The 24,708-nt window shown below is 35.1% G+C and overlaps 1 protein-coding gene across 2 annotated transcripts in view; it reads left to right on the top strand.

Annotated features, from left to right (window-relative positions):
- Positions 1–24,708, top strand: part of LOC128994068 (elongation of very long chain fatty acids protein AAEL008004-like) — a 108,628-nt gene that overhangs the window by 63,978 nt on the left and 19,942 nt on the right. For both annotated transcript variants that reach the window (XM_054418298.1, XM_054418297.1), the window contains exon 3: positions 15,696–15,886. In XM_054418298.1, coding sequence (XP_054274273.1) covers positions 15,696–15,886 — 191 coding nt within the window. The remainder of the gene's footprint in view (positions 1–15,695; positions 15,887–24,708) is intronic.

Raw genomic sequence — 24,708 nt, 5'->3', positions numbered from 1 at the left:
GCACAGCTTATGCAATGTTTGTTCTTTACAACGGTGGCGAGGAACATGTCCTTGATCATTTGGGCTTTTAATAAATAGTCCCGACTAAAGAATCAGCTGATCTTGGTCAGTAGCAAAGCTACATAGATAATCTCGCCTCATTCCACATTCATTCAGTCATTTGTATGTTATTCAATCAATACAGTATGATTGCTATTGTAATCGTAAGTGGTTAATTGATATGGTACATTTTTGTTCAAAAGGAAAGCTATGTTGAATTTGATCTTTAATTATTATTTTTCTAGATAAGGGTGTGATCTGTTGGGTTTGGCTCTGACAAATACAAACTATTTTGGAACAACTAGTTTGTATTGACAAACTTGAGAAATGATTCCGAGTTTTTCATACGTTTGCGAGAGTTGTTACTGCTTTAAGTTTGGCTTTGTAACCCCTACGTGTCTGTTAAAAATCTCTGTGATGTTGGAATTGTCACCAATAGTTATATAGTGACCCATATTGAATTAGCAATCAAATTGGGATTGGATATCAAAACTGTTAAACTACTTCGGTTTTGGTAATAGAAAGTTTAAAAGAGATAGACGAATTCTTGTGGATTTTGTTTTAAAATATTATAGAGTTTACAATATACTCGACCATCGGCTTTTCCATTTCAAGAGTTTGAATCGTAAAGCAATCTTGGTATGTCGACTAGTAGTTACTTCTTGATTCAATTAACTATTTAAACGCTGTAACCGATTGGACAGATTCGTTAAGCTTTGTTGAATGATGCTCTGCAATACTTTATGCACTTTATGCATCAAAGATTTACGTGTTTGTCATCATGACGTCATGAACGAGTCACAGTCAGATGGAGGTCGGAAGGTGAAAGTTCCTAGGAACTGGAGAGGCACCGCTTCCGCGTGGGTTCATGCGGGAAGTCCACAGTTTTTATGTTAAAAAACAATCTATGCTAAAAGTTAAAACGGGTTTTCCGATGATGTATAGTATCCTCGTGTCAATATTTGCTCTGAGGCATAGCTTGAAAGTTGTATATAATGGCACTTTTACGTTTTTGTGGCTTTTTTTGCAAGATAAGTGTCCAAAGCATGTATCTGACACCACGTAACTGCAGACCTATTGTTTAAAAACCTCGTGAATTGGTAGCCCAGTGGTAAATGGAATTTATGGAATTGGTTCTTGCTTAGGATAGAACCAGTAACATTTAGATCTGAAGGCGAAAACTATACTTGGCTACCCATGCAAATAAGCATACAGGTGGACTGTGAAATATGTTGCGTTTATATGGTGACGATGTTGACATTTTGTAATACATCTTTCAATTTTTGCATTAATTTATCCCTATGGTATATTTTGTGCAACTCAAGCTTACCCATTTGGGTTGAATTGTTTTTAATTTTGAAAGCTTAGGAAACACTGTGTTTGTTTTAGGTTAGGTTTCCTTAGAACGTGCTAGTTTAGCAAAACAACATCTTCTGAAGATGGATTATTTCATTTTAGATCCGCTCTCCTAAATTAAATTCCAGAAATATCTGTACATTCAGTCTAAATTTAATCACATTTATCAATGCTCTTAGTCAATGTATTGACCGACTAAAGACTAAAGCCACGACCGGTTTATTTGATGACAAAAAGAGGGGAGCAGTAGTCAGACATTCACAGTGACAATACTCAAACAGGAAAGTCTCCAATGTTACCACGCAATGTACAACACGCGACAAGTGGAAAGATATCCCACAAGTTGTAAATAAATCCCACTTCATCCCACCACCTGCTTTTCAAATCCCAATTTATCCCGCACTATCGACAAAATCGCCTCTGGTTCCTTTTTTACAGTATTAAGAAAAAGGCCTTAACTATATGTTGGGATCTTAAACTGTACGTGATGCCATCCAATTATACTATCACTTCCTATCTTGCAGGTGCACCAAAATATCCCAAATATGGGATAAAATCCCGCGACGGTATGTCTCAGATCAAATTATCCTGAGTGATAATCAAGGAAGCATTACGGGAGAAATTAGATAAAGAGCAATTTGTATATGGCTGGGCGTAATTGATATGGACGATATTGGAATATATTGTAGGTACGTGCTATTGTAGAGGGAGCCAAGGGCCTTGGGGAATACTATCTTCATCTACTTAAGTTATCAGGGAATATAGCTATAGTAGAGAGCTGAGTGGATAGTGTTTAGCAATCTAAAGGTCGCCGGTTCGACTGTGAGAATAGTCAGTAGCTTTTTGATGGTTCAAAATAGGACACAGATGTTCTTGTATCATTGGGGCTTTTGCCAATTATTATTCTGGTTAAAGAAATTAATTATCTCCATTCTACACTCATATGCAGTCTAAAATACGCCGTCTTAGTGAAATGTTAAGCTAATAAGTGATTAAAAATATGGTGGTTTTGCTGAATGATATATCTTGTAGAAATGTGTTTAACTGAAAGGTACTTTGGTATTATACTGACCACACCGATAAATCGACTTCCAAATAAGATTTTAATTAATTTAAATGATAAAATCTTCCTAACTTAACCTAAAACATAGTCCAATCTGAGGTTAGGTTAGGTTATAATTATCATGTGTGGTCGGTATAATACCTAAAGTACCAATTCAAAAGTAGGTTGATGTACCTCTTTGTTTAAAATACTAACCATCATTATTATTGTTGATCAAATGTAACAAGCATTTTGCTTGATTCAGTTATCAATTATCAAAGTTAATTAATAACTCAATAAGTTTTTAGTATTTATTGTAATTAGCATTTTTACTAGTTCCGTTTAAAGATGTTATTCTTAACCTAATATAATAGTTATCTTGGAATTTTAGGTATTTACTCAGGGGAGGTATAGAAGAGGCTACGATGACAGCTGAGGGCTTCTTATTAGCTGAGGCCCCTCGCCCACTATACGATTTCGGTCGTACGACACTGTGTCGGAACGACAACATTTCAACAGTGAACCATTGGATCTTATGAGAGCTCGCCCACTATACGATAATCTCACGACTACGACAAACTGTCGTGAAGCAGTCGTCCACTGCCACTGTGATACACGACTGTCGTACGACTGTATAACTCGCAGTGGCGTGTACGATCAAATGGGCGCTCGCCCACTATACGATTTTTGTCGTATGTCGTGCGTTCTCCCCAGTAGTCCTATATATGCTTTTTACAATTAACTCAAACTTCTTCATTATTATAGTTGTTAATGTTATATCACTTGGTTCTGCCTTTTTTACCATTCTCTTGCGTATTTCTTATAGTGAAAAAATATCTTTTACAATTCATTCATACTTTTTTATTATAATGTTTGATATTTTGCTTGGTTTTTCCAACCATTATTTTGATCTTCCTATATATTTCTTACAATTTGATCATATTTTTTCTTTATAATATGTTTATATGCTGCATCACTTATATAAGTAAATATACAAAAATAATTATTGAAACCATGCGAGTTTGGTTATTATTTAATATTTTATACTCATTAAGTTAATTATTTTGTGTGAAATGGTTTCACTAATACCTAAATATTACTTTTTGCAGATTATATTAATAATATTAAATCATTACTATTTAAAAACGAATCCAAGAAATTGAACATACAAACTTTTTACCAGACTTTCTTAAAAACCCATGATAGTTATGGTACATTTAAAAACTTGTAAAAGGCATTGACTTTTATAGTTTGAAAATTTCTTTAAATACATTACCTAGGAAATAATCTACCATCGATCTCTATTATTACTACAGCTGGATCGCGCGCTGCACTGCTCAGAGATACACACGTATCGGTCCGCCGCTCCCCCCACCACGCAAGGGTGTTACTGTCTCTCTCTTACTCATTACGTCTTATGGCGTTTCCGCGTTTGCGCTCACAAAATACGCTATATCTCTGTTCATAGTGGCTCGATTGTCAATTTGTCTACACAGTTGTAATCTGCATGAAATTGCGGAGATTATGATATATGTTTTATATCAAAATAATTATTTTTTAGATTATATTTATACTTAAATCTACTAAATACGGTTTGTTGATGCCGCTTTTTAAATTAATTATGAAGCTGTTATCATTGTTAATGATTAATTAACTTAATTTAGCATACACACTTATGTTTTTAATGTTTAATCTTGTGTTTTTTATGCATTTAACATGTAGGAGAGGACCCATGCTGATCCGCAGCTTTAAAATAAATATATTATCCAAGAAAATCAAATTTATGATTTTTGATTGAGTAATACAGTATCTTGAGCTTAACTGATTCAAACGATCAATAAATCAAATTAAAGCATATACGTTACTGATTATTTTTAGTCCAGAACATATAAAAATCAAGAACAATACTGGAGCTATTGATTTTTAATCATAGAAATGTAGCGTGTCCACATCTTCACCCTAAATCAAGAGTACCGTGATATTTATATTTTTTTTCCTTTTGTATTTAGGTCAAGTTGTAACAGTTTCCTTAGTTCTTTTCGGCCTTTTGGGCTTATCTAACGGCGAATCACGTGATTTCAATGCAAATGTAAGAACAAAGAGACGCGTTGAAGTTCCTATGATCCCGTATTGGAATAGGGAGGGGGCACACGGGCATTGTCATCTAGGTATTAATCGCACTTCACCCATCGTACTGTCGACATAATTGCTCTTGCTCATAACTAATATACACTCACACATGCGCAACTAATAGTTCAAATAAACCTTAAGTATTCAGCATAAAAATTATTATTATTATTTTATCGACCCTTGACTTTTCTCACGACCGTTACAGAAAAACCTCATGAAAATGGTTTTTATGTTGGTTCTTCACCTTGCGTTTGCTTGAATCTCGTCCGATTTGAATAACTAATAGCTTATGTGAAAGCCGGTATTTCACTGAAGGTCTCAGACCAACATATAGTATTATATAATTATAGATTGTAGGTTGCATCTTAAATTGATGTGAGAATCCAAAAATGAATAAAATTATGTTTTTTAGTAAAAAAAACTAGATACATATATGCCATTGCTTTATGGTAAATCTCTGCGAATATACCTTTAATTTTATATACGAAAACTAGAAAAATACCGGTATGGATCATAAACATAAACAAATGACGTTGTTGGCCCAAATCCTATACTAATAGCATTGAACATATATTTTGGCAGTTCCATTTAAGCAATGTTAAATAATGTTTCTTTTCGGGCCAAAAACGTCATTTGTTTATGTTTTTGATCCATACCGGTATTTTTCTAGTAATCGTGATTTTATACCTCAATCATGAAAATCGGTCGGGTAGAAGTGCCAAATAAAAAACAAAATTTAACTTTCATAAGAAATACACGAGGAGCTAATTTCGTTTAAGTATAAGCCAAGTGGGATTATACTGATTATACATAAATATATGCCGATGCTTGGTGACAAATCTGAGCGTGCATACCTTCAATTTGACACCTCAATCATGAAAATCGGTTGCTTAGCAGAGCCAAACGAACTCGAAAAAACCAAATCTTTTTAATATGTAAGATTTTTCATGTTAGTAATAAATTATGCTTCATACAATTAACTTAGACAAAGTCATATATTTGTTCAGTTGGAGTGCCAAACGAAACGAGCACCAAAAGGCTTAGAATAGGTTATGAAAAAAACATGTTATTTACGAAACAAACCATTTATGTATGACAATAATATTTCATTACAATACAACTCTTAACTGCCATATTTTTGTTGATACTTATTTGATTTAAATGCGGTTTCCACCATTGTACTCGTCATAAGAGTACGAAGCTTTTGCTGTAGTTTTACGTCAGTAAAAACCCAGTTGTACCATTATTAAAACAATAAAAAAGCCTGATTCGTTATTTTTTTTTAGTTAAATTATTATTGTTAAGCCTCATTTTAAAATAGAGGTCTAAAGCTATCTTATTTACTAAATGCATTCTACTTATGCATTTAGTACGTAAAACATGATGCATTTATGCATATGCATTATGCATTTATGTATTTTAAACAATTGTGTACTTACAAACAAATCCTTTTAAATCCGATTAAAATTGATTTAGGAACTTCAACGCGTCTCTTTGTTCTTACATTTACATTGAAATCACGTGATTCGCCGTTAGATAAGCCCAAAAGGCCGAAAAGAACTAAGGAAACTGTTACAACTTGACCTAAATACAAAAGGAAAAAAATATAAATATTACGGTACTCTTTATTTAGGGTGAAGATGTAGACACGCTACATTTCTATGATTAAAAATCAATAGCTCCAGTATTGTTCTTCATTTTTATATGTTCTGGACTAAAAATAATCAGTAACGTATATGCTTTAATTTGATTTATTGATCGTTTGAATCAGTTAAGCTCAAGATACTGTATTACTCAATCAAAAATCATAAATTTGATTTTCTTGGATAATATATTTATTTTAAAGCTGCGGATCAGCATGGGTCCTCTCCTACATGTTAAATGCATAAAAAACACAAGATTAAACATTAAAAACATAAGTGTGTATGCTAAATTAAGTTAATTAATCATTAACAATGATAACAGCTTCATAATTAATTTAAAAAGCGGCATCAACAAACCGTATTTAGTAGATTTAAGTATAAATATAATCTAAAAAATAATTATTTTGATATAAAACATATACCATAATCTCCGCAATTTCATGCAGATTACAACTGTGTAGACAAATTGACAATCGAGCCACTATGAACAGAGATATAGCGTATTTTGTGAGCGCAAACGCGGAGACGCCATAAGACGTAATGAGTAAGAGAGAGACAGTAACACCCTTGCGTGGTGGGGGGAGCGGCGAGCGGTCGGACCGAAAACCCAGCACACAGCGCGCGATCCAGCTGTAATAATAATAGAGATCGATGTAATCTACACATAAAAAGAAGGATTTCTTTTATGCTGTAGGCCTACATTGGCCACTATCGCTACAGCAGCCACATTGCAACCACATGGAACAGATTTATTATTGTTTTACTAATTGATACAGAACCACTGTTTTAAGATATTGCGCAACACACCGAACTCTTCCAGGGCTACCTGGTCATTTATCCGATAAAGTGTCGTAAAGTGGGCGAAGACCACATATACGATAAGAATATCGTACGACACAGTGTCGTACGACCGAAATCGTATAGTGGGCGAGAGGCCTGAGGGAACGCCATTACCGTAACAAAACGGTCGGTAGCCATCGGCTTCGGTGGTCTAATGGTTCTCGTGCCGGGCTGATATACTGTAGGTCCCGGGTTCGAATCCCGCCGGTGGCATCAACTTTGTGTCCAAGATTTTTTTATTTTCAGCAAGTTTGGTTGGTTTGGTTTGGTTATTACAGTTTAATTTTATTATTAAGTCATTATAAAATTTTAATTGAGCAATTTCTAGTTTTATTTTATAAACAGAGTTATTTTTCCGATTATTATAAACTTTTGTTATATTATTTCTTTATCAGCAAGTTTGGTTAGTTCGGTTAGGTTATGATAGTTTAATTTTATAATTAAAAATTAATAAAATTGAATTTTAGGCATTTATAATTGCTCTCTACTACAGCGCTGTTCACGGAGGAATTTTGAACTAAATGCCTCATTTGTACCTCCCCTAAGTCAGACCCGGAATTTTATGTATATACTTTTCAGTTCTTCTTCCTTCATGTGGTATCTGACTTCTATGTAAAATTACATCATGCCATCATTCCACTCTCGATTTCTATACTACAATTTGTGCTGTTACATTTACGATCGATAAGTGTATACTATTTAGTAGAGTCTATAAGAGGTTAAAAACCTTAATCATTTAGTATTACATTGCTAACTGTCAAAGATAACTCGCCAAACTATTTTACCACTGTCTCCGCAGTCAAAGACTACCAAATGATCGAATTTACTTTGATTAATTGTACAGCAATCACGCTAGAAAGCTAGTTTAGTAACCATATTACTTCGTTGTTTTTACAGCATTGTACGATAACTGCGACTACTGCATTGCATTAATATTTAACAAGATCACGAATATTTGGGCATGCTAACGTTATAAGGTATACCGTGCACGCTAAGCGACCCCCTTACTCTGTTTTGGGGTAAAAACATATTAAATAAATGTGTAGACATGTTTTCTACTTTTTCTCCGGGTTAGGCGATAAAGTTTCTTTGTTTACGTTCTAGGTGCTCTTTATAGGGGGGTTTCCATAGATATATGAACTGTTAGTAATCTTGGGTTTTAACATTATAGACAAATATTTTTGTTTCTCATCTTTCTTACAAATATAGAAATCGGTTGATCGATAAAACAATCGATAATCGATTGACGAAATTTAATAACATGATCAATGATTCATGTAGGCTATCAATGTCTTTGTAATATGCTAGTCTGTGCAACTTATTTATTTTGCTTGTTACAGTAAAATTGTTCACGCATGTATTTATTTTGAAATGAGTCGGAATCTTGCAATCTATATGTATTCTAAGTTTTCTTGTTGTATTTTTGGCCAATATATTTTAATCATAGTTTATTTATACTTGTGTGTAAACCATCTTGCATTTTGTTGTACAAATTTTAAATTGGCTGCTTGCCGTAGAAATAAATAAATATAGCATATATATAAACTGTTTGAATGGTAATTTCAAAGTTTCTTAAGGATTTTATTGCTCTCTGCAGTAGTTTGATTATAAGATTTGACAAAAAATGAAACTGTTTGTTTTGTTAACCTGAATGTCTATGAAATTATCGCTAAGTAATAATTTGTTATAATTTATTGCGACACGTAACGCAAATTCGTGTAGGCATAAGTATTTAACAGTGTTAACTAACCATTATTTGGTCACGACTTTCTTATGATTTTTTTCAAGCACTATCATCGTAATTTTACTTTAGAGTTAGTTGTTCAACTTTTTTTTTCAAGACGTCAATTAATTTTTGAGCTACTATTGTTGGTTTTTTTTATTCTTTCGAATAATTGATGAAGTTAGAACCGGAGTTTTAATATTCCATATACGAATCCAACGTGGAATCCTCCCAAGGTTGTCCATTATGTCGTACATCAAATGACAAATCGATTGTCTGAAAGTCGAGCGGATTCCCGAGTGTCGGAATATCCAGTAACGACATATAATCGCCGGGGAGAATTGCGATCGCACTAGTTTTTATCGCCGAAGCGTCAGTGGAATTTCTGCTTACGTGTGACTGTGTGAGAGGCCCTCCAGGCTCGCTTCCTATTTTCACCGACGTCTGATGTCAAAGCAACCGGTTTAACATTGGGTTGACCTCCAAGATGGACGTTTCTTGGCTGTCATTCATATTTGAATGGAAAATTTCGCAAGTGGTCGCGACCGTCTGGGAATTTTATTACTTTGACTCCACAAGTTTGACGAGTGTTTTTTTAACTTTTGGTTTCGGTGCTTGTACGAGTTTAGATTTAAATTTAAGATATTCTTTTGTGGTTTTCAAATTGGTTTACAAGTATATACAAGTTTTTATTTCGGCCATTAGCCATGATGTCGTATATTTGAAGTCGAAAGATTTACTGTGACTCCTTGTAAAACAAAAATGAAGGTTAAAATATAGCTATATTAGTTTTTAGTTTTTGTTTTTCAAAAGACTTACATGTCATAGAATTAAACGTAAATTGTTTGGTGTTTTTAATGTAGGTAGTTAAGAAATTAAATTTTCAGTATTGTATACAGTAGAACCTTGATAACAAGACTCTCATAGGGATTGTAAAATAAGACTTGTTATCAAGGTTGACTTCTTATCGAGGTTTGTAATAATATGTGATTAGGAGTAAAATAATTTTAAGGGGATTTGAAAATGATACTTGTTATCAAGGGCGACTTGTTATCTAGGGTCTTCTTATCAAGGTTCCACTGTATTAATACAGTACTAGTACTTCATTGAAGGTCATTGACTGGTACAAATTGCCATCTTCATTGTTCCATAAAATTAACCCATTGGGTTAATTAACGTTAATTCATAAAATAAACCCTTTAGAATCTTTCTGAGGTATTTAATTGAGGACTTTTCGTAACTATTGTCACTAATTGGTTTCTATTAAGTGCACCATTGTCTGTCACCATAGATTAACGATGTCTGCAGTAATCTGAAGACAGTAATCCTTTACGACAAAAGTCGTATGATCAAGTTAATGGTGAATGTAATAATAGACATTGCGGTCAGCCCGTCTCGAACCTGTCATGTCTGGGTTATCATCCGAAGCCAAAGCCAATACAACTAAATTGCCGTGTTTGGTAGAATATAACTGACAAAACAAAATGACATTTTAACAAAATGATAAGAATAATAACCTCAAACCTTTGAATTTGTCAAAGGCTTTCTTCTCTGTTTAATAAGCTACATAACCGGTCAAAGAAGCGGCATGCAAATGGCCGGTGCGGCGCAACCCTTGTGATTTTATTACGCTCGGAGCAATTTATATGTAAATATCGAAGGATTACCATCCGCCGAGAAGAGACCAACAAACTGGTCTGTCTGGACGGTGGTTTTTGCACTCTCGTCTCACTGTTAACCTAATTTCGGCCGGAACACACGTCGGGGTTTTTGTTTGGCCACGTTCCCCTTGCTTGGGCAATCGCAAGCCTTATGTAAGTATCGGGTCAGTATCAGTGACTACAGGATTCGCACTTTCTCTTGAGATGTAGGAGTTAAATGTTTGGGCTTTTCCTAATTAGTTTGGTTTTGGTCGGGTTTTCGCTGCTGTGTTTGTGGTTTCAGAGATATCGACACAGTTCGTTTTGCATGTCTCTAAAGACTATGGTTATCACTGAAGTAGTTTTGACTGCACACCAAGGATCGTAAACCGCATATTAACTTAACAGTTGTTTGATCTTCTCGCATCGAAGTTAATATATTCTGTGTAAACTAGGTGATCTACGACAAAAAGAGGTTGTTTGCGACAGGGAATTTTCTCCTGAGTTACAGAAGCCAAATTAAAAGTGTTATCCATTGCGGACGCGTTGTGAGAAATACTCTCTACCTACTCCTGTAGTATTTTATCTGGATTGTTACAGATTAATCATTAAAACCTATTCCTCTGTATCTTGATGATCAATTGTACTGTAGACAGGGTGAATCTAGATCCAATAATGTAATCTGTACAATATCCGGGCAGTGTTATCAGGGAGAGGTGTCAACACCTTCATTACCCCAGCTACCCCCACAGTCACGTGTCTACCAAGTACAGATCTCGATAGCAAGCACTACCTTGATTACAAGAGGATTGTGAACTAGCGCACCTTAAAAACACGTTTACTGAAATTGAGAACTTGGTGAAAAAACTTATATATTGTGGTGGCTCTGTTATAGCCTAATTATTTCTTAGTTTTTATTTAAACCCCAATTTAAAACTGCATAATTGGCCTAACAAACTTGTCAGCGAATCAAACGCCGTTTAAAGTATAATTTCACTCTTTGTGCTATTCCTAGCAATACTATATTTCTATGTTAGCGTGTTTCGCCCTAATCTCCACAATGTGTTATACAAAAATTTAACGTCTTTTTAAGTCCGAGGTTGCCCGTGGTGTAGTTATGGTTATATATAAAATGCATAAGTTTTATTTTAAAAATGCATTGAGGTAACCGTGTTGAGTCAATCGTGATAGAATTTTAACATTAATTTTTTTATAGAATAATACAACATTCGTACACAATTAGTACATTTTACCATACAAGCTTATTAACATTAAGTTATACTATGTTCTCGTTTAGTTAGATGGATATGATGGTTTTGGTCGCAAAAATGTTATGATTCAATATTTAGCTGGACATTCTTAAGCAAAACTTGCTTAATTAAAAGCCTTTCTTTACGGTGGATAGTGACCATTACAGAGTTACAAATCTCGCTAGGAAGTATCATGGCAATAAATTGGTTAGTAATCATCCTTGATATCGAGGTTTTATTGCTAATATAAACAGTAGCGAATACCAATGCATCTTACGTATCTACAATAGCTTTGACCTACCGGCTTATCATCTTGGGCTGTTTCGGTTATTACTCCATTGACCCAGGCAATGTGCCAAATTTAAAGGTCATCCCAGTGAGGATCTTAAACCGCCATACCTAGGATGCGGAACGCTTGTAATGTTTTTTTCGTCAGGAAATTAGGTTTCATAAACTATGTTGAATTCACGTTTTCCATAAAACTCTTCCACAAATTCTTGTATCCTTTATCACCAGTGAGCTTTTGGCTGATTTCCCAAGTTGGATTTGACATTATTTTGCTCTAGTACACTATGGCTAATCAGTTTATTATTACCTTACGTTATGGGTGATTTGTTGACCTTTAAAACATATACATTGTCGTTATTAAATGCAAACTTTTCCCCTATTACGCCTAAATGGCTTAGCACAAAATTCACCTTAAAGGCTTTGATTTCCATGTTAGCGTTAATGAGTTGTACTTTCGCACCCTAATTAAATAGAAAAATATGTCTATGAAGGAAACAAATAACCTATAATGTTTACTTTGTTTTGGGGATTTTTTTGTACTTGGGCTCGCCAAATAGCTTCTCAAACTCCATTGTAATATTTCGGAACAATTTCCAAAGCCTAATTTCTCAAAGATAAGTTGAGCAACCCCTAAAAGGATTGCTGTACTGTATTACATTTCACGGTAAAACCCCTCTTTTTGGAACTAAGTTCAAAACGATTCCACTTAAATAATGCAATAGTCATCAAGACCTTTACGTTTTGCATACTGCATACATATAAAAACAACACTATAGTGTATTGCTGACCAACCAAGTTCGTCGATTAATTGTTTTGCAATAACTCCTACACACCAGGGTGCGTTAGTTAATTTAAGGTGAGGATTTTACAATATGACAATTTATTCATCCTTAACTTGGTTTGGGCCACAGGTCCACTCTTACACCAGTCCAGACTTAGACATTAATGCAATTTTAGTTGTGCCTTAGCAGCTTAAACTACCTTATAACCAAAATAACAATTTATTGTAGATTGTTTTTGTAAATAACGCATCTTGCGTTAAACTGCTTAGCTTTTGAGATTTCACATTGTGACTTTTACAAATTGTAAATTTTTTAAATCCTAAAACACAAAACATTTTTACTTTAAAACAGTATATTTTTTTATTTTGTTGTCTTCAATGAGAGACAGTTGAATTTTGAATTCATTAATTTAATGTTGTTATTGACCAAAATTAGCTAGTTCTATAGCCTTGGTCACTTATTGTCTGCGAGCAACGAACTAGAGTCCCACGCCTCTAAAAGACCTACAATTATGACCTGCAATGTTTAACAATGGTCCAAGACGATTATCCTCATTATTTCAGTTCCTGTGCATTTAGTTCTGCTACCATAACAATCTGGAGGTTAGCACTGTCCAGCAATTTCCTACCATTAGCAGTAACTAACGTTTTACACGTCCCAATTATGGTTTCATGTTACTTACTCTTACTTCTCTCATGGCTTAGTTATGCATGTAAGGTAGGTCCTTGGCAATGATTTTGGATTATTGACCAATGTGTTTAATTGAGGATATGGAGGTATTACATAACTGCCTTCATTTGCGAAATTGTGCAAAACTGGTGGTATCAAGGTTTTTAGAGTCTAATGCCCCGTGTATTCAGTTTACGTTAATAAATCAACTTTAGGTCGACAGCACACTGTATTAGACGAGAACTTCCGTCTATGTACCCCACGGTTGGTTATGCTAATACGCCAACTTCATCGAACTTGGCAAGACGCGACAGTAAAACGTCTTAAGAAGTTTTATATTTTGTGACGAAGGTTTGACAAATTTAATCTTACGACAAAACGCCTTTGAACAAAACCCAGGATCCCTCTTTGTGCATTCTCTACGAAACATACAAATTTGCCTTTCTACAGGTTTGGCGGAACTTTTGCAACGTCTTTAGACGATTTCAAACTGAACAAAATAAAACTGAAGACTTATTATGTCTGTTGAAATGTATGACTAGGCCATACCAGACTAGGCCTTAACCTATAGTTTTAAAGTGTTATTAATCATTGATTGTTCTCAGTTGACTTAGTAATACAAAGGTTGTTTGATTACGTGCAAATTAAGCGAACTTATCTAAATACAGTAGTAAAGTTGTACTGAGAAAGGTAGTTTTATAGCGATTTCGTTATTGCAACCCCTTTATTATTGTTGTATTAAAATTATTACTATGGAGTTTATGGGACTGATTCAGTTTTAACAAAAATAATTTATTTTATTGCTTATTCATATTAAATTCTCAAATTAATCAATTTTCCAAAGATCTATTGCAATGTTTTCAATCTGCATGCATAAACATACCAACCAAAAGTCTTTATCTTTTTTAGTTAAACATTAACTGATTATGATTTTTAAAACACAATGTTTACCAATAACATGGTAATTAATAGGTGTCTATGGTGGATCGAAGTTCCAAAACAATATTACAAATAAGAGAGTGAGACTTTATTTCACTCTTTATTTTGTGCTTTTACTGTAGGACTTTTCTATGACCATAACAATAACGCTAGCCGCCACTTACAAATCTTTGAACAGAATTAGGAAATAGAGTTATCGAGTAGATAAATAACACCCAATTTGGAAATTGTAGTTTCCTAAACTCTTCCAGACTCTCCCCGCCGCAGTTATAGATCGGATTTCCGATCCCTTTGGCCAACAGTAATGACCCTCGAATTCCGCGACTTTTAATTGGTTTTCGCTAATTGTTATCGGCTGGATTTACAAGCCGGACAGAAAAACACAGCGGAAACTTAAGTGGAGTTTGATGACGCGGAAACAAAATAGGCCTATTGTTGTTTATGTCCCATTAGAATTAGATCTGACTGTGATATGATAGCGATCGCTCGTGCGTCGGCCCTTGGGGAAACTAGAGGTCGCTATCGCTATGAAATGGTGTCTATCGCAACAGGGAAGTTGGAATCCTTCTTGGGGTCTAAATATAGCTGCGTGAATAATATTATCTATTGGTACTTCGGAAATATACCTAAACTATAACTTGTATTTTTGACTTAAAATAAGTAACTAATCATAAATAAGTAAGTAACTAAATAAGTAACTAATCCCCATGTTGACCTGTTATTGATCGGTTGGCAAAAATATCAGCGTGGTTCAATTGAATCTCAGACAAGGGTTGTGTTGTCAATTACTGTTATCTTTACCAACTTTTAACGAATTCAACTATCGTATGCTCTAATTGCATGTCTTAATTAAAACATCGGCTTTAGATCATTTTTATTGTTTACCTTTTTGGTTACATGTAGATTAAGTGAATATACTGTTCCCAATACTCAATGCTAGTACAGCATCCAATCGCAGCATTGCTATGTCTCCATAACACCGTCAAAACACGCACGTATCAAGCAGAGTGATCAAAATCGTCCCTCAATCTAATATCTAGTATGTTATAAATCCAGGTATACTTTTAGAATGTCCAATGTAGGTTGGTCATGTTGAATAGGTGGTCCAGTGTGGGCAAATGAGACTTTGGACTGTGACAGCGAAGTAGTGCGTTAGCATCCCTGTGCACAACCAATATCATGAGTGTTTATTCATTAACTGTACGTACTGGGTCAACTTCAGATCTGATTGATACTTTACAGTGTCAGGGCCAGGGTTAAGCGGGAATATGATGGTGAAAATTCTTTATTTTCTAAAGCAGTGTATTTTAGTTTATTTTGACATCATCCTCTAATCAGTGTTTGGTTGTTTCAGATCCCAGAGTGAGCGACTGGGCGATGATGAGCTCCCCGTTCCCCACACTGGCCATATGCCTTTTCTACGCTTACTTCTCCAAGGTGCTCGGCCCCCGACTGATGGAGAACAGAAAACCCTTCAGCCTAAGACGAGTTCTCATCGTCTACAACTTTTTACAAACAGTGTTCAGTTCCTGGATATTCTACGAGGTGAGTCTATCAATTAGTCTGCGAGAAACTTTGCCTTTTTAAAAGTTACACGAGATTGGATCCAAATCAAATTTAGGATGCTTGAAAGTTTCTTCTAATCTCCGAGTGCGAATTACATTAGGTTTAAATTGTGTTTTCTTTGTGTTGGCCAACTGTTATGAGCCGTAGACTTAGGCTTGCCAATTCTTTGAAAAAAATCTAATGCAGGTACGGATATTATTTTTTATGTTAAATCTTCTCTTGTAAAAACTTGCTTGGATCGACTTTTGTTAGTTGCTCGCCAATGCTCGATTTGTACGCAAATGAGTATCTCGAGGTTACAAAATGACTATAACGTTTCTTGGACGTAAATGAAATCTATATGACTGGTGGCTGTAAAAATAAAGTTACCAAACGGTCGAGTAGGTTTTAAGTGGTTTACTCTAGTCGTTAATCTCTTTAGGTAGGAAAAATTTATTTTTGATCAACGCGGTCTTATTTAATTTGTTTGAAAAACCCATGTTTGACGTAGCACTTTTTTGTGGTTTCAAGTCGCAAAATTGATATTTATGTTTAAAGATTTTATAGTTTGCATCCCCATCATTATTAATCTTCTACTTGATCAGATCTGTGTCTGAACAAAGTCTGTTTACGTAAGGGTAGTATGGGGCGGACGGGGTGCGGTTGTAGCCAATATTAGCCTAGGGTGGCGAGCGTGGAACGACCTCGTAAAAGTACGCGTGCCATGAATGTAAATTGCGTACATGTTTTTGTTTATCAATACACTTACGGTTGGTTATAAAAGTTCATATTTATTTCATCCTAATTTTAACCGAATATAGTAGTATTTTTAAATTATTTTGGTTATTTGATTATCCGTGTATTCAGTTGTATATTGTGTAATTATTTCATGAGCACCATTTATTGACAAACTCTGAAACCTTTGGTTATCGAATGGAAATATGAAATCAGAACGAGAATAAATTCGCGGTGGGAATAAAGCATATCAATCGTAAGCAAGCAAAGCACTTAGTTACCTCAGCAAATTCTTTGCAGTTTTAACCATGATGTCAACGTAATGTGTATGCCACTAAGGTTGTACCGTTCTACTATGGAATAAATATCCTTAAGTGTTTGGGTACAGTGCATATGCCCAAATCAGCGACCACAAAATTAATGTTTTAATTCTTTTAGTTCTGTCGTTGCTGGTCCAAATCGTATTTTTTTTTTTTTTTTTAAACTAATTGCGTTTTTGGTTCGCTGATTCGATCCCATGTGGAGCCAATTTTAAGCCCAGATGACATTTTTGTTGGACGCTCCTAACAAAAATGGATGATATCTAACAAAATATTGACGTTATAGATCAGACAGAGTTAGTTCAACCTTTTGAACCGTTCCCTTAAAAAAAATTGCCAATTGCGTAAACATTTACAAGAGAAATACTAACCATACGGTTTAACATTATTTGTAGGTTAAGTAAAGCCTGCTTTGTCGTAAAGTACTAAACTTCATCAGTAAGAGTTAAGGGTGGCTGGTGCGATTGACCCAGTTGAAGAACTCGTCACACTCAGTGGTAAACACATTAGTAAACACTCTGCGGCCCTCACACACACACACACATTGTTTATTGGCATTATGTTTACGGGGATTCATTTACAACCCATGTACATACATAGCTTCTTAGGGTGTCTTTCAATAATTGAATAAACATGTATTTTTATTTTACTCGATTCTTTTGCACCATTAAACAAATATAGTTATGAAACCCCTGAACGAACTTAATTGAAAAATAAGAATCTTCGCAGCTGATCGTCTAAAAATTAGATTTTGACGTTTTTTGAATGCCAATTTGGCTACCCATTCGCTCAAACTACTACTCTCCTAGGCTATGTTTTCTATGTTACATTTTTAGCAACTGTTTTCTTCGTATCGCACACTTACAGTTTAACGAAGTTAAAATGAAATAACTGCTCAGTGGAAAGTGTGCATTTTATGTGTCGCATCAGCGATCAAAGCATTGAAAACTAAGAGGAAAATGGAATGTAGACCGATTTCTTTGTGCAGCTCATTCAAGTAATATATTCTGTATTATATCTATACTTATTTAATACGCAAGCAGGTTTTTTGTGACAATTAGGGCCCTTTACACGAGGCCACTGGTGGCCGCCACTTGTTGTGTTATAAAGGTTTATTGCTTCAGCCAATAATTATCTTAATAACACAAAATCGTATTTCTGATTGTAATCACTATAATTTCAACGCCCTGTCCTTGGATTCTCCGAAAAAGTCCAAAAACGTACTTTAAATTGTTTCAGATGTATCGATAGTCCTTTCATCTGACGTTTTCCTCGTCCTTGTCCTCGCCCTTGGCAGCCTCAAGGTCGTATGAAGGTCCTCTGGTAGTGAACTTGCTGTGCAGACGAGGCACTGAACCTTCCTGGTCCTTTGTCTCTCTTGGTCTTCAGATTAGATTTAGGCTACTTGTTTTGGATCGTCATGGATAATGAATTATTATTTTTTTTCGGTTGGCTATCCATTTTTGTCTATAGTAGATTCTTGTGAGCTATCGATTTGCACGTTAATCCTCCCATTTTATTACTATGTTATATTGTACATCCTTTATTGGAGGAGTTCTTAAGTAATGACGCAGATATGTTCTCTTAACCTGAAAGGCACTTTTTGCTCTCCATACCGATGGACCTTTAGTCAAGCTGGGGTTTGAACCAGTGAAACTCGATATTGTAACAAAGGTAAAAATAATTTGTGATTGGCTGGATTTGAACCCAGGAGTTGTGGGCGGGAAGTTTCAAGTTTTGTTCATATTTTTTAGTTTTCTTATTTGCGATTCTGTATTAAGACTTTTGTTTTGTTGTGTGATGATTTTAGGAGGACTGAAATACGTTTTATATTAAATAATTGTATGTTGGGAGGTTCTTTCCCCCGATCCATGGTACAAACTGGTTTGTTCCCCTGGAAGAATTCCTGTGACCTTGCCACTAAAGGCACACAGTACCTGCTTCACAACTCGCACCTACCACGACCAGATGTGTCAATGTCAGCCAAGTATCCTGGCTGTTGTGTAACATGTTGTCTCCACATGGATCACCTTGGCGAGGTTATGTATCCTGGAGCAGATTGTGTTCAATTTTCCTACGTTATTTCTTTGTCTTCTCCACCATGTATAATTTTACTACCTCAGTATTGCCGTTTTCGAAGCGAAATACAAACTAAGCCATTTAAGGAGTTTCAAAGTATGTAGAGAGTTATTTTTCTATATTTTTGACCTCTTCTATAATTTCCTTAACGAAGATTGATCCCTTAGCCAGTATGGGGTCAGCGTTAATAATTAATCACACATAGAAGGTCCGGAAGTTACTCATCCTGTCCATGGGTGGGGGTTGGCATTATAGTATTAGTGGTGTCTAATATTTCAGCAGGGTTTTGTTGTACAGGGCGTAGCCAAGAAACATCATCGTTTATTGCTAACTCTCCCACTAATTATAGTCCTAATGTGTACTTCATATAACCTAAATATCGGTTGTTAAATGAGGGTTTTCTCTTTTACACCCCTTTTCAGACGTCATACTTACCCGATTTTTACGATTAAGGTGTCATTGAAAAGGTGATGATCTAGAGTGACAAATGTTAGTTAAAGGTAATTTCTTTAAGGGCTTCGGCCACATAGCGTTTGATTTTTTTAGTTTGCTTTCAAAGACTTATTGATGGTGACTAACTTCCTTTATAACTATTTAGTTGTAAATTTAAATGTGAAACGCTTATCATTCAGTTAAATGTTAACCCCAGTCAGATTGTAAACTATCGACAAAACTTTTTATGAAAATGGATTATAAATTGGCTGATTTTTATAACTGTAAACTCATTGAGATTACACAACTAGCTAAAAATAACAAATGTAATTGATTGTATCAGTACTTTAATTCAACTACAACTGCTTCAAACAAAGATTATCTTTCAAAAGTAAATGGGGTTTTCATTATTCGTTTGCCTTCGGAATCAGACCCTATTTTAAATACGCAATTTTCGCGGGTCCCCTTGTACGGGATTATTTTAGATTGTGTACTGAGTTGTAATTTATATTTTTATGTCGTCAAAAGCTATATGTTGCTCTGGCGGAATATCCCCTTCAAATATTAATTGTCATCCATAATTTCAATAGATAAGTATGTTATTGTTTATGTAAAAGAATCGATTCCACTAGCCTATAACAACAAATTTGCTATTTAACAATTTATTGACCTTTGATTGTAATGTTACCGAGATTTGGGCAGTTCCCTTATGAAGATTTTTTTCTAAATTTCTATCGGGTAGACAAACACATGTAAAAAATAAATTAATGATTGTAGAACATCGATGTTCCGTGTTAAGAAAGCAACCATAAATAGTAAGATAATATGTTATGCTTTTTGTTTTATTCTCCTCGGTCTGAACATGTCCAGAGTTTACACAGTACAACACGGCGGTTACCTGATGTACAGGAAAATCTCATGAAATATGACTGGACCTCGCTGTAGCCGGAGTCAGTCCCTGGAGTCTTTATTTCGTGCTGTCATGTGCCTTTCATAACGTTTTGACACACCAACCCTTAGGTCGAGTTGGATTTACTTTAACTCCGAACAGAGAAAAGGGCCTTATATTTAGTGTTTATATATATATATATATATATATATATATATATATATATATACACCTTTTAAAACGTAATATTAAAATGTGTACTAAGAATTTTAAGATCATAAATAGCTTGGCAGATCATTATCCAAGAAAACTGGAAAACATCCTGACATTTGTTTTTCAAGTCATTTTCAAATAATCAAATACTAACACACATTTTAAGTAGGCCTACTTTATTGATTTTTATAATAGGTTTTTGCAACTATGATCCAGTAATTTTACAATGTTATTAATTTATTCGTCAAAGTTGTACTAAGAAAAGCTAAGGGAAGACCGAATTAATTAAACACTGAAATTTCCAAATATAATATAATACTTAGCTATAGTCCTCGAGTATGTCCGTCTTGGTGTCAATCTATTGACGAATCAGTCCTGTCGGCTACGTCAAAATTGACTTTGTGAAGTGCGAACTGTTGTTTATGTTGTTGTTTGCAGGATCGGGTCGTGATTAATATTCGTGGAAATGTTACCTACACATGTCAGAGTTCCAAGATGTTTATTTTGTACAGCTTTCCGCGTAAAGAACACAACGCTAAAACGTTGCTTAGGTTATGTAATAACGTAAAATTGTTTAACATTTCAAAACACCTTGTAATAAATATACCTTTTCACCGTTTGGTTGTCCATCACTGTTGTGGTATTCTCGTTGACCACGTGAACTGTATACGTGACCACGTGACATTGTGTGACGGAATGTGACTCATCACGCGGGTGTGACTCGTGACGTCACGGTTCACACCTCACTTTACACCTGTTGTCACACAGCTAGTGACTTTGAACACTTGTCGCATCACTAGGGAAAGGTCTACAGTCTCACTTATGTAGTGTAGTGTGCTATATGTTGTAAAATGTACACTCTTCATCTTCTAATTTTTTCACTTTTTTTGTTTACGCTTTCGTTAGTGTACGACAATGGCAATCTGTACAAGCTAACTACCTTGATAAACCACGCAAAAACGTGCTTTTGTTATCAAAATAATGTATGGAATTTAATTAGGGACGAATACAGTGTTTAATATAAACGAAAATTTTTGAAATACAATTATGAAAGAATAATAGTGAGATAATAATAGAGCCATTGTTGAAATCAGATGTGTAACAGAGCAAAACAGTGCTGTGTGGATGATATCAGCAATCTGCTCACAATAAGCCTCAATTAGATGGTATCTGATAAAGAGCATTTAGTTAATATTGCAGTATCAGCAGTGGAGATCTAGCCACGGTAGTTATGTACCGTACGAGGCACACTCCTACTGTATTGTTTAGCTGTGATATCACTGTTTAGTTGCTACTGCAACCTTTGTTGTTGTTTTATTACATTTGATATGGGGAGTCTCTGAGTCCCTAACTCTATTATGTTATTCTGTTGTTAGACCAAGGTTCGGGAAATGGATTTTCTCTGTTTTAGCGTCCCCAGTAAACTTGTACCGGTCGTTTGAATGAATAAATAACATTTTCGCATATATGAACAAAAATGTGTACGCCGTCTCTGTGATATAGGTTATCTTTTATTTAGCCACGGAAACCAGGAAAATGTTTTAAAATAGAGTAGAGTAATTTGGTTATTTGAACTGCAAGTATGTTATTCGTAATTATATTTTCTTACATGTTTAGCCAGTCTTAAAGGTTAAACAAACATGTTAGTGTTTATTTCCGATCAAGAGGAATCTACAATGTAAATATTTTATTTTTACTTGTTCAATGTTCCAAATTTTTTCGAAGTTGATCCTCTAAAATAAATGCATTATCATAAATTAAGACTTTTGCTAACTTGTGTTTGATTCCATTCACAAACGAAATTCTTCTTATTCCTCATTCTAAAAAAGTTACAAATAATAACTGTATACAGCATATGTTACGTTTATTCTTCTTCCAAATATTTTCTGAATTTTTGTATAACTGTCAAATTTTGATGTACTGTAACCCTCATAAATATAATCTCTATTTGACTTAGTTTGAAATGTAGCATTTCATCGTTTGAAATCTCTGCTGTCAAAAGTATGTAAATAGATTCAATTTTCTATAAGAGACAATCACAGATTTTTAGTTGCTTCAATCATTTAAATCCTACATTGCCAAATGAGTACTCCCCTCGTCAGTGAGGTTTCCCAGCCCCTTTGTCCAAGGCACACCGCCCTACTCCACCCTCCGACCCAGTTGTGTGCACAGTTTTCACTCACTGTCTCTTTTTCTGGCCGAGATATGATGAATGAAAGTCACTCTGACGATTACTCTAGGCGTCACTGTCCGGAACAACTTATTCAGCCGAACACCATGTCACTACGTCACACTTGGTAATGTAAAGTCAACCTAGATGACACAACTGTACAGTGTTATTAGTGCGTCTTTAGTAGTTTCACAGATCTATGCTGGTGTATTATGGTAATATAGGGGCTTGTTACTCCAGTTTGAGTTATGCTTCTCATTATAGTTTCACATTTATTGGTGTTTTTATTGACATAAAACTCGTTAATAACTGTGTGTTTTAATTATAAAATAAAGTGAAACAAGTTAATGGGTGGAACTTGTACCTTCGATCATTAAACTGTATTAAACTGTTTGGATATAATTTAGAATTTTGTTTTACCCATTAGTTATTTAAATTATTCAAATTCTGAAAGCTACTATACAATTCGCGATGTACCCTATCCCATACAAATTCGTGATGAAAAAGAACACTGCATTTAATAAACAGCAGTAGAAAAATTGCTTAAGTTATATAACTTTTTAGTATTGATTGTATTTTTGTTCGCCAAACCTATCCCTTACACTCAAAGGATTTTTTGTAGAGACGTAGAGGCTGCAGTAGAGCTAAACGCTGTTTAGCTAAACCCAATGGTAAAGGAGAGCTGGATCCAAATTTGAACTAAGTTAGAGGCTTTCCATTGTACGAGGCCACTTTATTTGTTCGTGTGTTCGCTTAGCCGTCAATATTTCTGGGTCAGGTGTTTTTGCTGTTTAAGTTGTCTTAGCGCCGGTGCCGGTGGCGAGGTCTCGTGATAGATTCACGAGAAAATTTACACATTTTGTCGTTACACAGATTATGTAAGATTGGCGGAAACAAGCACGAAACACTAAGTGCCGGCCCGGGGGTCGTGCTAAATACTGTCCTCGGCCTTGAAACACTGACAGTGTCAAAACTATACGAAGCAAAAGTTGCCGGATACATTCTTCTAACAATCAGTTGAAAACTTGGCTGATCCAGGGGCGTTCTCTGTGCACATACAGTATATGATATGAATGGATAATGTAGTGTGTGACTTCTGTCGTAGCTTTGGTGCTAAATTTGATAAGCTGTTTCTTTAGGGTTGAATAATTAAAATCCCAGTGATCAAGGAGAGCTGGTTCCAAATTTGAACTAAGCTAGGGGCTTTCCTCAAGAATGAATCGGTATTCTTCCTATTGATGGGCGAGCACTTCTAACACTCAAATGTCCTGTTACTGCAGGTCCATTGCCTTGTCTTTTAGCTATTTATCCATGGCAATGGGTTGGACTAGAACTCGGCTCATAAGGATCGAAGTGTGCGCATTTTCCTGCCACATTCGCGAGTAAGCTTGCTGCAGCATTGTGACACGATCGCCTATTGTCTATAGTCAATTGTAACCTTGATTTAGATTGATTCGATAACAAAACAATGCTTTGCAATGTATAGCTGTAATCTCTGAATTGCGTTTTAATTGTTTCTATTAAGCTGGTGTAGTAGTTCATCAGTTGTCCTCAAATCCATGATCGTTTTCTTTCCTCCTTAGCAAATTATAGGGAATAGGCTAAACTTACCATGTGTTTGTATCTGTCGCTGTTGTCGGTTGCGTCGGTCGCGCCGCTCTTGCCGTCCAGCTAGGACGGGGCCTAATACCGTAGGTCTCATGGTAAGACCTGGACCCGGGACTTATTTACTCTTTCGTTTTTATGTCCTGAGAGGCCAAAAACAACATCAGTTCACTTTCATATAATATACAGGGTGTCCATAAAAAACGTTTTTGGACTTAGGGAAATGGATTCTCATACCAAAATATAGAAAAAAATGAATGTTAAGGTATGCCCGAAAATGTGTATTTTCCCAGCTATCCGACATTTTGTTTCTATACGTAAATTTTTATCTTTGACGTTTTCAATTAAATTTTATGAAACTTGGTTTGTATCCCAAAGT

Source organism: Macrosteles quadrilineatus, unplaced genomic scaffold (genome assembly GCF_028750875.1).
Source record: "Macrosteles quadrilineatus isolate MER2022 unplaced genomic scaffold, UCM_ALF_1.0 Scaffold_5__1_contigs__length_97177068, whole genome shotgun sequence".
Classification (NCBI taxonomy): domain Eukaryota; kingdom Metazoa; phylum Arthropoda; class Insecta; order Hemiptera; family Cicadellidae; genus Macrosteles; species Macrosteles quadrilineatus.
Note: the sequence above shows the minus strand (reverse complement) of the source record. Positions and strands in the feature narration are given on the sequence as shown.